A 15,389-nucleotide genomic window follows, 5' to 3' on the forward strand; every position below is an offset into this window, starting at 1 on the left:
TTTCTGCGTCACAGTCATAAAGTTTCCACTCTCGATTGGTGTTTGCCAAAGACTGACCACCTGACCAATCCTGTGAGCATGAATCAACCATGAGCTGCATTAAAGTAATGTAACTGAAAGCTACACTACGATGATGCTATTGTTTCATTATGAAAATTCATATTGTTAATATACATAATAACTCCAGATCCCTCAATAGAAATGATCCATCTTTATATTTCAGTACAGCATCAACAAATTATAAAAATACTTAAATAATACTTAAAATAATTCATTAGTATTATAATCATGTAGTTTTTATGTTGGGTCACTATATAATTCCACTACTTCCATTTTTGTTATTTCACAGAATGTGAAAAATAAGTAAAAAAGCGCAGATGTGTCTAAACTGAGAATATCCAGACACACACACACACACACCTGAGAGCAGCTCCTCCAGACCTCTCGACAGAAGCGTTCCACGCTCTCCAGCTTCATGATGTCCGACACTAACCCTGATAGCCTTCTGCTGTGTAACTCACGTCCACTCTGATATAAACTCTGATCCTCATATAGACTCAATTTAAGTCCCAGACAGAAAAAGGGAAAACCCTGTAATCACCCAGTTTAAGTTCCTGTTTCCAGTGTAACAACAGCCAATCACACATCTCAAGAAGCACATCTCATCCCTGCCCACCGCAAACAAGGATTCACACACTCCTCATCAGACCGGGGTGAAAGTGAAAACACTGCTTTGATAGATAGATAGATAGATAGATAGATAGATAGATAGATAGATAGATAGATAGATAGATAGATAGATAGATAGATAGATAGATAGATAGATATAAATAATAGTATGTATAGTATGCATGTATAGTATATAAATAGTATGTATGGCTAGTATGCATCATATGTATGTATATTATGTATTGATAGTATGTAAATAATAGTATGTATGGATAGTATGAAGAGTATGTATAGTATTTATGGATAGTATGCATAGTATGTAAATAATAGTATATATAGTATGCATGTATAGTATATATATAGTATGCATGGCTAGTATGTATAGTATGCATGGATAGTATTTATAGAATTTATGGATAGTATGTATGGATAGTAGGTATAGTATTTATAGATAGTATAGACAGTATATAAATAATAGCATGTATAGTATGCATGTAGTGTGTATATATAGTATGTATGGCTGGTGTGTATAGTATTTATGGATAATATGTATAGTATTTATGGATAGTATGTGATTAATAGTATTTATAGTATGCATGTATAGTATATACAGCAGGGGTGCCCAATCCTGCTCCTGGCGATCGACTGTCCTGCACAGTTCATCTCCAACCATAATCAAACACACCTGAATGTGATCCTAAAGACCTTAATTGGCTACTTCAGGTGTGTTTGGGTTGGAGATGAACTGTGCAGGACAGTCGATCGCCAGGAGCAGGATTGGGCACCCCTGATATACAGTATGTATGACTAGTATGTATAGTATGTATGGCTAGTATATAAATAATAGTATGCATGTATAATTTGGCTAGAATGTATAGTATGAATGGATAGTATGTATAGTATTTATGTATAGTATGTAAATAATAGTTTGTATAGTATGCATGTATAGTATATATAGTATGTATAGCTGGTATTTATAGAATTTATGGATAGTATAGTATGTATGGATAGTAGGTATAGTATTTATAGATAGTATAGACAGTATATAAATAATAGTATGTATAGTATGCATGTATAGTATATAAATAGTATGTATGGCTGGTGTGCATAGTATTTATGGATAATATGTATAGTATTTATGGATAGTATGTGATTAATAGTATTTATAGTATGCATGTATAGTAGCATGTATGGCTAGTATGTATAGTATGTATGGCTATTATGTATGCATAGTATGTAAATAATAGTATGTATGTATAATTTGGCTAGAATGTATAGTATGAATGGATAGTATGTATAGTATGCATGTATAGTATGTAAATAATAGTTTGTATAGTATGCATGTATAGTATATATAGTATGTATGGCTGGTATGTATAGTATGTATGGCTAGTATGTATAGTATGTATCGATAGTATGTAAATAATAGTATGCATGTATAACTTGGCTAGAATGTATAGTATGAATGGATAGTATGTATAGTATTTATGTATAGTATGCAAATAATAGTTTGTATAGTATGCATGTATAGTATATATAGTATGTATGGCTGCTGGTATGCATAGTATTTATGGATAGTATGTATAGGTATGCATGTATGGATAGTATTTATAGTAGGGCTGCAATACGATTAATCATGACTAATCGTTTGCAGAATAAAAGTTTTTGTTTACATATGTGTGTGTGTGCGTACTGTGTAAAATAATTATGTATATACAAATACACAAACATGCATGTATAATTTTAAGAAAAAAACTATATATTGAGTATTTATAATGATATATAATATAAATTACATTTAAATATAGAAATGTATATAAACATGTAAATATATACCTGCATGTGTGAGTATTTATAAATACATAATTATTTTACACAGTACACACACACATATATGCTGTAAACAAAAACTTTTATTCTGCAAACGATTCGTCGAGATTAAACGTTATGCAGCCCTAATATATAGTATGTAAAATAATAGTATGCATATAGCATGTATGGATATATATATGTTTAGTATGGATAATTTGTATGTATAGGTATGCATGTATGGATAGTATGTATAGTATTTATGGACAGTTTGTACAGGTAAGTTTAGTATGGATAATATGTATAGGTATGCAAGTATGGATAGTATGTATAGGTATGTTTAGGTTCATATGTATGTATAGGTATGTATGCATGTATGGATAGTATATGTATAGGTATGCATGTTTAGTATGTATAATATGTATGGATATTGCAGACAGAGGCCAGGTAGATGACAGATGCGTGATGTACCTGTCCAGTCAGGTGCTTCATGAGGGGTTGTAGTTCACTGAACAGATCATAGCCCTGATGGAAGAAGGTCAGGTGGGCGTACATGAACGACAGCATCTGTGCGACACACAAGAGTTTCAGCAACAGCTCACACACACACACACGATCATCTGCAGACACTTCGTGAGTGCGAATACTGTACCGATTTGAGGATTTCCGATCGCCTCTTCGACTGGAGCACATTAATCTGAAATAAAGAAATAAATAAAGGTTATACTTTACTTTACGGTGCCAGTTACATTGTACAAACTCAAATAAGTACGGAGTAATATTAATTACCTACATGTACTTGCTATCGAGTTACGGTTAGGGTTTGGTTTAGGGTTAGTTACTTGTAATACGCATAATTTACTGTTATTAAGTACATGTATGAACGTGTAACTACGTCACCTTAAAATAAAGTGTTACCTAAAAATTCCCTACTGAAAAAAAATAGGTAGTTTTTATTAGCATCATTAAGTTTTCAAAACAAAAGTAAAACAATAAAGACATGAGGCCAACAAAAGACCTGGGGATTTCCCACAGAAGGGAAGTGCTAACATTGTCAACAAAATTACTGACAAAAATTTGGATTTTGTCTTTTATAATTGTTATATATATATATATATATATATATAAACATTTGGTAGTGTTTGGTGACGTGTCACTTTACATGTTTTACGGAGATATTTAGTGACTACAATATATGCAATTTCGGTCACGGCAAAAATAATAAATATTACATGACAAACAAAAACAAAAGCTGTAAAAGTGCACACCGGAAACAGCTACAGCTTCAATAATGACACATCACTATTAAATGTATACGGCATCTGCTTCCTGGAGTCCTTTATTCTTTCTCAACAGAAACACACACAGAGTTCTCTCTCTGTGCCACCAGGTGGCGCTCTTCTCAAGAACAAGCCGCGACCGCTGGAGGGATCGACTGCCGTTTCCAGGCGGAGGCACATCGCTCTCAGAGAAAGGTAACGGACTGACCCTGTGAAGGGGAATCATCTAAACTGAACACGTGTGGTCACTGCAGGACACAGGAAGTGACATCAGAGAACAGATGCATTGTGTGACATCAACCGATCAAGTTTCCTTCTCTTTCAAACACTGCTTCATGCAGATCAAGCAAACCCATAAACACTGTTATCTCCAGTAAATCTGTATAATTATTAATGTCATATTTATGTGTTTGTTTTGTGACTATGACGTAATGGCACAAGAATTTGTACAAAGGTGGAGGAATTATGAGGGGCCGAACCGATTCAAGACTACAAAAAACAAAAAAACAGGAGAATATAACAAATAATGAATAATGAATGAACAACTAGACTAGCAGGAGTAAAAAAACATGGTATATAATTATGTATAAAGTCTTATTGTCCACCAGACTAAACTCTGTTCGCATTGAAAAGCAACTCGTACAAAACAGGTTTCACTTTATTTTGCTGGTCCCTTTTGATTATTCTGTCGACTGTAAGTAGCTTTGCAACTACAAACGTATTCTAACCCTAACCGTAGCAGTCTACTAATGGTCTACTCACACTCTAATGAGAGTTCGTAATTATAATTTTAATAAAAATAACTTTAATTATAGTCAACAGAAGGTGCTAAAGAGACCATCACAATACAGTGAAACCAAAAACAAATCACAAAAGCAACACCCAAAACACACAAAACATAAAACAAAACAAAAACGAAATAAAAAAAACTAAAAATAAAACCCACACAAAATAAAACTAAACAAAAAACTAAAAACAAAACCCACACAATAAAACAAAACACAAAAAACAAAACCCACAAAATAAAACAAAAACACAATTAAAAAATAAAAACAAAAACAAAACACACAAAATAAAACAAAACAAAAACAAAACACTACACACAATAAAACAAAACAAAATAAAACTAAAATAAAACTAAAAAACTAAAAACAAAATCCACACAATAAAACAAAACACAAAAAAACTAAAAACAAAACACACAAAATAAAACAAAAACAAAACACTACTACACACAATAAAACAAACACAAAAAACTAAAAACAAAACACACAAAATAAAACAAAAACAAAACACTACTACACACAATAAAACAAACACAAAAAACTAAAAACAAAACACAAAATAAAACAAAAACAAAATAAAAAAACTAAAAACAAAAACAAAACACAAAACAAAACACTACACACAATAAAACAAAATAAAACAAAAACAAAACTAAAAACAAAATCCACACAATAAATTAAAACAAAAAACTAAAAACAAACACAAAAAACTAAAAAACACACAAAACAAAACAAAAACAAAATAAAAAACTAAAAAACAAAAACAAAACAAAAACAAAACACTACACACAACAAAACAAAACAAAAATAAAAAAATAAAAACAAAATCCACACAATAAAACAAAACACAAAAAATAAAAACAAAACACACAAAATAAAACAAAAACACTACAAAATAAAGCAAAACACAAAACAACTAAAAACAAAACAAAAAATAAGACAATAAAAACACAAAAAAACAAAAGGCAAAAAATGTTTACCAAAAAAATCAAAGTAAATAAATGAAACTAAATTGTAAAAAGTGTAGCTAAAAAAATTAAGTCTGACAAAAAAAATAAAATAAAACAAAAAACAAATATTAGCTTAGAAATGTCCATATTTTCCCTCCAAGTTTTGCTTTGAAAAGTGGTAAAACACTAAAAGCAATTTTGTTTTCCCTATAAACAAAACTAAAACATTTTTTATTTAATTAAAAAAATGTTCAGCTTAAAAAAGTCTGACAAAACAAATAAAAAAGCACACCTAATAACAATTAAATAAATAAAATACACATTTTTTGTATTTCATTTTGTTTAAAAAAGTTTTTTAAAAAAGTAACGTAAAAAAGTCAAGTGTTAAAAACAGTAGATAAATGATACTCTATACTGTACTGTAACACACATCATGTATATCAGCACAAAGGCAGGTGATGGATCAACACAGATCTGCATCATGAATGTGCGTGTGTGTGTGTGAGGTCTCTCACCTGCAGCACGTAGTCCAGGACGATGTGGCGGAAGCACTTGCGTGTGGCGTTGAGGATGTTGGTGGCCTCCTCCACCTCGTGCGGTTTGTTCCGGGCCGCCTGGGCGTTTTTGGACAGCGCTGCGTCTTTCTCCTCGCTCACTTTGTCAAACTGTTTCTTGGCCTCTTTAAACTTCCGAAGGTCCCTGCGCACAGCAACACCGTTCCTTACATGAGCACTGCGCGGTCGCCAGTATAACGCCTCAGTGCCTGCCACATGTACATTCACTCTAATAACGCTTGTTTGAAAAGTCTCGTCTGCTCACCAAGGCTGCATTTATTGGATTCAAAATACAATAACATGTATTCTCATAGATGTGATCATATTTCACAGTTTGACTGTTAAAGTGTAATGTATATTCCTGTGATCAAAGCTAATGATTTCAGCATCATTACTCGAGTCTTCAGTGTCGCATGACCCTCCACAAATCACTCTAATATGAGGATCTGATGCTGAAGACACATTTATGATTATTATTATCAGTGTTGAAAACAGTTCAATTTTTCATATTTTTGTGGAAACTGATACTTTGTTTTCAGGATTATTTGAGGAGTACAAAGTTCAAAATCAGCATTTATTTGACAATATAACAATATAAAAGTATTTGACCAATGTAATCCTTGTTGAATAAAAGTACTAATTTCATTCAATTTTTTTTTACATTGTCTCTTGCTTGAAACTTTATAAAACATGGACTACATTAATGTAATATAATATAAATTAGCGGAAAAAAACGATATGTTGGCCATGGCACAAATATAAAATTTTATCCTTAATTTAATTCGCACAAAACCATAGAATCATCTAAATGTAGTATTTTAATTTAGTATATATATGTTATTTATATACACACATATATATATATATATACACATATACATATATATATATATATATATATATATATATATATATGAAGAGCTCTTTTCCAAAACGCGTTAAACGACATTTTTAAAAAAAATGAGTTTGTCGTGTCATTCTGCTGCGGACAGAACCCTTTCACTGCTCTATCAACGTTTCATGCCGAATCGCTATATTTCCTTGTTTAAAATGTACTGCAAGATACAGTTTCTTCCCAAGCCGCGATATGCACCAGCCCTGTTTTTAGCCTAAACACGATAAATCCTCAAATTCAATGAGCGCTCTACACAATCCAGCACGGCGGCACTCTGAACAGAGGTTTATTATGTTCATTCATTCCTCAAAATGAGTCCTAGTTTTCTAGTCGACTAGTAGTAGATCATTTAAGCCATTTGTATTATCAGTAATCACATATATTGATTTAATTAAATGGGAGAGAAACCATATGAGCGTTTTTAATTGCATATTCCGCATCTCAACGTATGCATAAAGCTTGCCACAAAGAACCGGCAAAAGTAATGATTATGCATGAAACATTTGAATTGTTTATTAATAAACTAGTGTTTTCTGTCAGTGTCAGCAACAAAGATAAAGTTGATGATGCTTACTCGCCATCTTCGCAGTGAACGCGCATAGAGAAACGCATACTTCGAATTAGCCTACATGCAGAGAGTTGCCAATTTATTTTAGTTTTTAATTGTTTTGTTTAAAAGTAGATATTTAAAGCTTTCTGTAGCTTAGTTCTCAGGCCTGTGTGAGGCAAGCATCGCGGTGTTTCGGTTCATATTATGAGACGCGCTCCGGTTCACCTGCGCGCCTCTGTGTCCTGATTATATTGTCTGATATTTACTTCTAATGTATTAATCCAGTCAATTTGTCGATGAAACATTTATTAAAATGAAGATACAATTTATATGAAACGAAATTTACAAGCTTTCTACAAAACAAAACTTAATAAGTGGTCAAAATCATGTCTGACGCACTCCAAATATTTTCCGATATTGGGCAGCTTTTGAATTTTGATCCTATCTTACTCATCTCATGCGGTTCCCTTTTCATAGCCTACTCAACATAGATGAAATAATAAAAATAAGTAATGTAATATTATTAAAAACAAATGTGAAATGTTTATTTTATTATTTTTTTTTTAACTTATATTTAAGCGTCATGCTGCTCCGCTTTGCTCACATGTTATGTAGCCTGTGTGTGTGTGCATGTGCTGGAGGGGTGCCCATCCCTTTTTTGAATATCGTTATCATATATTGATCATTTTTAATAATTAGTTTTTTCATGCATATGTTGAAATTGGTATTAATAATTTGTTTTTTTTCATGCATATGTTGAAATTGGTACTATTTGTTTGAGGTTTATTTCGATTTATAGCGTTTTGGAAAAAAATAAAATTAACTTTTAAATTATCATTAACAATATTGTTGTTTGATTTAATAATTATTGTTCAAAATGTTCAGACTGAACCAATAAAACATTTAAACAGGATAATTTGAATATTCACAAAATGTGTGGGTCTAGGTAAAAAATGTAGTTTTCCTGAAAACTATTGAAATGGATTTATAGCGTTTTGGAAAAGAGCTCTTCATATATATATATATATTAGGGCTGTCAAACGATTAATCGCGATTAATCGAATCCAAAATAAAAGTTTGTGTTTACATAATATATGTGGGTGCACTGTGTATAATTATATATATATATATATATATATATATATATATATGAAGAGTTCAGATGCAAAAGCCTCTAAATGCCATTTGAAATTTTCTTCATTAATGATGATTTTTATGAAACTTGTATATTTAAGTTCAGTAAATTCACTTAAATGGCAATGATAATTACCTATTAATTGTTATTTAAGTGAAATTATTGAACTTAAATATACAAGTTTCATAAAAATCATCATTAAAGAAGAAAATTTCAAATGGCATTTAGAGGCTTTTGCATCTGAACTCTTCATATATATATATATATATATATATATGAATACACACACATGCTTGTATATTTAAGAATTTTTTTTTTATATATAAAATATTTATATTTATATATAATACAAATGATATGTAAATCTATATACAGTACTTACATAAAAAATATTTCTTAAATATATACAAGCATGTGTGTGTATTTATAAAATAATTATACACAGTGCACCCACATATATTATGTAAACACAAATTTTATTTTGGATGCTATTAATCGAGATTAATCGTTTGACAGCCCTAATATATATATATATATATATATATATATATATATATATTATAAATATTTATTACAATAAGAAAAAAACATATTAGTCAACTGCTAATATAACATTTTTAAAACAAATTTGATTAATAACTTAAGTAATGATTAAGAGATCAGAATCATGTAATTGATACACCAACGGTTTATCTTTGTGATACTCACTCTCGCACAAACGCCAGGAGTTGAGATTTGATGGATCGCTGTGCTTGGTCAAATAAAATCTGCAAAAAGTACAAAATTAAATAATAAATCACCATAAAAAAAAAAACAATTGAGCCTGACATTATTTTCATTTTTTTTTTCTTTCCAGGTTCTCATTACTGTAATGCAGCAAATACAGCTTACGGTCAAACATTTAAATATATCATACATTTGTAATAATGTAAGAAAATAATGTATGAAATAATGTAAGAAAAAGAATTACAAACAATTTGTCACGTGTTTGTTGTTATTGCATAACACATTCAGTCAATTACAAAGAAAACCAAATATGTTTTATTCGTAGCACGTTAATCTCAAAGCAACTGCTATCATCACATTAATATTTAATAAATCTAAAAAAAATTGCTCTAAAAATTGCTCAAAGTCATATGTTAGTGCATAATGTAGGTATAGCAGATGATTTTTATAACCAATTCAAAGTATAGTTTTGGCATATTTCAACTCTAAAGGCATACATTGTGTGTGTTTAGACATTTGAAGCCAGTGCCAACTGGAACAAGTGTGTCATAGCTGCATTTGTGCTTCAAAGATCATGTGCTTAGTTCAAACTCATGAGGACTTTAACCACAAGTCAGCTGACCTCAGCACTGACTCAGTCTAAAACACACCAGCACTGTCTGGCCATGAAGATCACAGAGTGATCCTTTTATAGTATAGGAATCAAAAAGGCACAAGAACGTGAACATGTACAGTAGCAGGATTAAAGTCTTGCCACAAGGGGCGCTATTGCAGGCGTGATCATAAATCCCTTTCAGTTTTAAGTGAAAATAATGAAAGAATCAGCTTGAAGATTAAAGTTAACTTCTAAAAACAGTCCTTGTCATAACCGCAACACTTGTAGACTGCAGAGGGAAACTGCTGTCGCATGTCTAGTGTTACGGTCATCTCTCCTGATGTCTAAATCCTCATCTCAGCACATTCAAGCTTTGCGTTTCGAAAATGAAGAAGTCATAAGCAATAATGCAATAGGGCAGATGGTCTCACCGTGTGGTAGTTGATCATCTCTTGAAGATTCTCTGCAAACGTGGTGAGACTGGACTGTGGAGAAATCACAGAGCTTTACCAGCAAACATACAAGAACACAAACACAAATCACCACGCAGAACCCCTCGAAACTGTGGCCCACTTACACTAAATGTTTACCCCAAAATAAAATTAAGTAAATAATAAAAAAATAATTAAAAAAATGTTTTCATATACCATCATATTCGCCATATTTCCCAAGAAGATCTCAATTTGACTTTGTATTTCATGTTTTACATTAAAAAAATTAAAAATGACAGTAATTATACTGTACTGTAAGTTGTAACATAATAATGCATCATTATTCCATATAAAAGATACAACAAATTTGTTATGATGTATGAATACTATATAATTTTAATATACATATGTATATACACACACACACAGCTCCATTTATCGTGTTTTTTTTTTTTTGTTTTTGCGGGGCATAAAGAATGAATGGTAAATAATATCCAGGAAATAAATAAAAAAAGATGCATTTCATGAATATCTTGGAGGTTTGTTGACCTTTAATGATGTAATTGTAGAGGAAATACAAATAAACACACACACTGGTATTTTCCATACACTACATGCACAAGGAAATACACTGGTATGTTTTTATCGTACAATGGATCGTTTACAATGGACATTTCAAAGAAGCAGGAAAGTAGATCTGCAGAGACCAGGAATGCTGGCTGGTAGCCAATGTTTGTATGCGAACACAAACTGAAAATGCTTTCAAAATGACCCGTCAATAAAGTGCAGTCTTGAAACGGACGGGCAGGGACGGTGTTTCTGACTCTGGAAGCCACTGATTGGCTGTTACACACTCACCTCAATGACATCATCTTTGGCGGACTGCTGTGCCAACTCCCGAATCCCGTTCACAAACTGCTTGTTGGCCGTGTTGTACGCCTTTCCAGCATCTATCATCCCGATGCAGAGTTTCACCAGCTACACACGGAGGACACACAAATATGTACATTGATATTGAAATATATATATAGAGATAAATGAATATAAAATATACAAATATATGATTAAGGGTATTTGGGATTTGTTAGACTTTTGCCTGGCAAACTGTAAAACAAGCCAGACTGAAGTGGTTGGTGCTTTATTTTTGTACTTTTTTGTTATTGGTCAAAAAACAACACTAAACACAATGACAAAACACGACACAAACACCAAAGAACTAAAGAAAACAACAAAAACACAATAAAACATTACGACAAAAACACAAACCAAAACAACATAAACACAAAGCAAAAAAAAAAAACAAAAAAAAAACCCAAAGTGACGACAAAAACAACAAAACATCGAATGATCAAAGAATCCTGAAAAAGGTGTACATAACGGTTTTCAACATTGATAATAATAATACTAAACGTTTCTTGATCATCAAATCATCATATTTCCCCATATTTTTAATCAAATAAATGAGACTATTTTAAAAACATTAAAAATATACCAATCCAAACTTTTGGACGGCAGTGTTTGTATAATTTGTACGGATTATAGTTGATAAACCTATAAAACAGAAATTGCGTTTGTCAAAATATGACAATAACACATTAGTGTTGACTGTAAGAAAAGCATCAGCTCCTCCTTCAGAGCTCGTATCCTTCCTCAGAGAGAGAGAGAGAGGAAGTGAGCGGGCTGAGTCACTCGGCCGAGCGACGCTGGGTGGGTCTGATATCCGAGCGCTCGCTCCCGCGGTCCCGGATCCTGCTTTTACAGCGCTCAACAGGGACTGCAGCAGGAGAGAGCCTCTCGCCTACACCCAACAGTTAAAACTCACATGCAAACTAGCACTACACTATGGAGGCTTGTTTCCGCCACGGAATAATAATAGAAAAAAAACATAATTGTGCCTTTTTTATTTCACAATTCTGACTTTTTATCTCTTTTTTATTAGAATTGTGTGACAAAGTTGCTATTGTACTATAAAGTCAGAATTGTGTGATATAAAGTCAGAATTGTGTGATACAAAGTCGCAATTGTGTTTATAAAGTCAGAATTGTGTCATATAAAGTCGCAATTGTGTTTATAAAGTCAGAATTGTGTGATATTAACTCGCAATTGAGTTAAAAAGTCAGAATTGTGTGATATAAAGTCAGAATTGTGTGATACAAAGTCGCAATTGTGTTTATAAAGTCAGAATTGTGTGATATTAACTCACAATTGTGTTATAAAGTCAGAATTGCGTGATATAAAGTCAGAATTGCATGATACAAAGTCAGAATTGTGTTCGAAAGTAAGAAATTGCATGATATAAAGTTGCATCTGTGTTATAAAGTCAGAATTGTGTGATATAAAGTCGCAATTGTGTTTATAAAGTCAGAATTGCGTGATATTAACTCACAATTGTGTTATAAAGTCAGAATTGCGTGATATAAAGTCAGAATTGTGTTCGAAAGTAAGAAATTGCATGATGTAAAGTTGCAACTGTGTTATGAAGTCAGAATTGTGTGATATAAAGTCGCAATTGTGTTTATAAAGTCAGAATTGCGTGATATTAACTCACAATTGTGTTCGAAAGTAAGAAATTGCATGATATAAAGTTGCAACTGTGTTATAAAGTCAGAATCGTGTCATATAAAGTCGCAATTGTGTTATAAAGTCAGAATTGTGTGATATAAAGTCAGAATTGTGTTCGAAAGTAAGAAATTGCATGATATAAAGTTGCAACTGTGTTATAAAGTCAGAATTGTGTGATATAAAGTCAGAATTGTGTTCGAAAGTAAGAAATTGCATGATATAAAGTTACAATTGTGTTTATAAAGTCAGAATTGTGTGAAATTAACTCACAATTGTGTTTTTAAGCCAGAATTGTGTCATATAAAGTTGCAATTGAGTTATAAAGTCAGAATTGTGTGATATTAACTCACAATTGTGTTTGAAAGTAAGAAATTGCATGATATAAAGTTGCAATTGTGTTTATAAAGTCAGAATTGCGTGATATTAACTTGCATATTAAGTCACAATTGAGTTATAAAGTCAGAATTGCATGATATAAATTTGCAATTGTGTTTATAAAGTCAGAATGTGTGATATTAACTCACAATTGAGTTATAAAGTCAGAATTGAGTTATAAAGTCAGAATTGAGTTATAAAGTCAGAATTGTGATAAAAAAGTCGCAATTGTTTTATAAAGTCAGAATTGTGTGACATTAAGTCGCAATTGTTTTATAAAGTCAGAATTGTGTGATATAAAGTCGCAATTGAGTTAGTCAGAATTGCGTGATATTAACTCGCAATTGTGAGAAATAAACTTTCAATTCTGACGGTTTTCCTCAGAATTGTGATTATTTCTCGCAACTCTGACTTTATAACATGCAATTGGGAGATATAGTCACATTTGCATGATATAAAGTCGCAAATACGTGTTATAAAGTAAGAATTGTGTGATATAAACTTGCAATTCTGCGGAAAAAAAGTAGTAATTATCTTTTTAAATGTTTTATTCTGTGTGCACACTAGACTGACGTTCGGCCATTAGAACAGATGTTACCACATCGTGCTGGTTCATCAGTTTCCTTCATGCCAGTTTGGGTGCGGATGACATTCAAGCAAAAGATGGTCCTTGAGAGGTTCCCAACTCAATTGTGTAAGAAACACAGGTCATGTTCACTGGCATCAGCTGAGCACTAATCTGAGGAATACCTTGTCTAGTTTGGACTCCAGCTCACAGACATCTCCCTCCACCTCCTCGATCGTCGCCCTGTTGAGGACAGAACAAAGCTTCAGTCAAATCAGAAATGGCACAGGCCAGGCTGAATTGTCTTAAAGGTACAGACCCAGATAGCAAACTGACATTGAATCAACGTGGAAACATGACATCGAAACAACGTTGATCTGACATTGTTTTGCTCATCGAATTAACGTTGAACCAACGTCAGACACGTCATTCTTTCAAAACTAACGGAAAATCAACTTGAAATCAACGCGTTGTTTCAACGTTATGAAAGCAAACCAATTTTCGATTTTCATTTAGCTTTGAAGAATGCCGCGTCTGGGGAAGCACAAACAGCGCATGACTAACATTATAAGTGACCTTCAGGACCAAACTAAAAGCTACAATAGTGTAAAATAGGATCCCTTGGCATATTAGCATGAAAACAGAATGGCCACTAGCCAAAGGAAACAATCCGATTTAGTTGATATAAATAAATGAATGCTCTATGTACACATCGGCTCACTTCAATGAATACACAGCTCTAGTTTGATGTAAAACAGCTTCTTCTGGTTCCTGTCTGCAATTCTGCCTAGTTTTCTTTCTTTGCTACCTCTTCGCTGTTTAAATAGCTGAATACAACTTCATTATTATCATATATCTGATATTACCTATTAAATTAATCAAGCATGGCTTGCTTTTTTATTTAATCTGCTTTAACTAGCACACAGTGTCATTAGCATTATGCTAGCCAGTTAGCTTGTCATTTGTGTTGAGCTGTTAAGGCCGTTTCCCCCCATATCGAAAATGGTATCGGATATCAATATTTTTCCAAGGTTTCGTATCAAAGTTACACTACAATGAACTGACGAGTAGAATTTGTGTAATATTTGATGAAGTTTAGATCATTTATTGTTGTGTTTATTAGTGTGAAGCTGCTCTGAATAAAGCGCGCTAGGCTATATTGTGTAAAGTTGACTTGACATCATTTCGTCCTGACCACTGCTACAAGAAGACACGCCTGTTTCTGTTCACATTTCCATGTGACTTCATTGCAGGCATGTTTCAGTCAATCTAATTTCCCGAATAAGCACGAGGAGGAAAACACGCCTTGGAGAAACACATCTCTGAAAACACACTCAAATGTATAGGTGAGGTCCTGGATGCTGATCGTCAGTAGGAGGAGGAGACATATTCTTAATATTTATATTTTTAGAGAAATCATTTTCCAAAATACCTCTCATAACTGATTACCAAAGAAAACCTTCAAAATCCCAATAAGAGGAACAGAAGCACATGTTCATGAATGCGGT

At 32.4% G+C, this 15,389-nt stretch overlaps 1 protein-coding gene across 6 annotated transcripts in view; it reads right to left on the reverse strand.

Annotated features, from left to right (window-relative positions):
* acap2b (ArfGAP with coiled-coil, ankyrin repeat and PH domains 2b) overlaps window positions 1-15,389 on the reverse strand; it is a 63,054-nt gene that overhangs the window by 22,479 nt on the left and 25,186 nt on the right. For all 6 annotated transcript variants that reach the window (XR_016145750.1, XR_016145751.1, XR_016145752.1 and 3 more), the window contains exons 2-8: window positions 14,067-14,124; window positions 11,238-11,357; window positions 10,380-10,433; window positions 9,336-9,394; window positions 6,009-6,192; window positions 3,131-3,175; window positions 2,950-3,045 (exon numbers count right to left, since the gene is read on the reverse strand). Coding sequence is in view for 2 of the 6 variants with exons in the window: in XM_089117784.1 (XP_088973910.1) it covers window positions 2,950-3,045; window positions 3,131-3,175; window positions 6,009-6,192; window positions 9,336-9,394; window positions 10,380-10,433; window positions 11,238-11,357; window positions 14,067-14,124 (616 nt within the window). In the remaining 4 variants the exon portion in view is untranslated. The remainder of the gene's footprint in view (window positions 1-2,949; window positions 3,046-3,130; window positions 3,176-6,008; window positions 6,193-9,335; window positions 9,395-10,379; window positions 10,434-11,237; window positions 11,358-14,066; window positions 14,125-15,389) is intronic.

This window comes from Pimephales promelas, chromosome 2 (genome assembly GCF_988280905.1).
Source record: "Pimephales promelas chromosome 2, fPimPro1.hap1.1, whole genome shotgun sequence".
Lineage (NCBI taxonomy): Eukaryota > Metazoa > Chordata > Actinopteri > Cypriniformes > Leuciscidae > Pimephales > Pimephales promelas.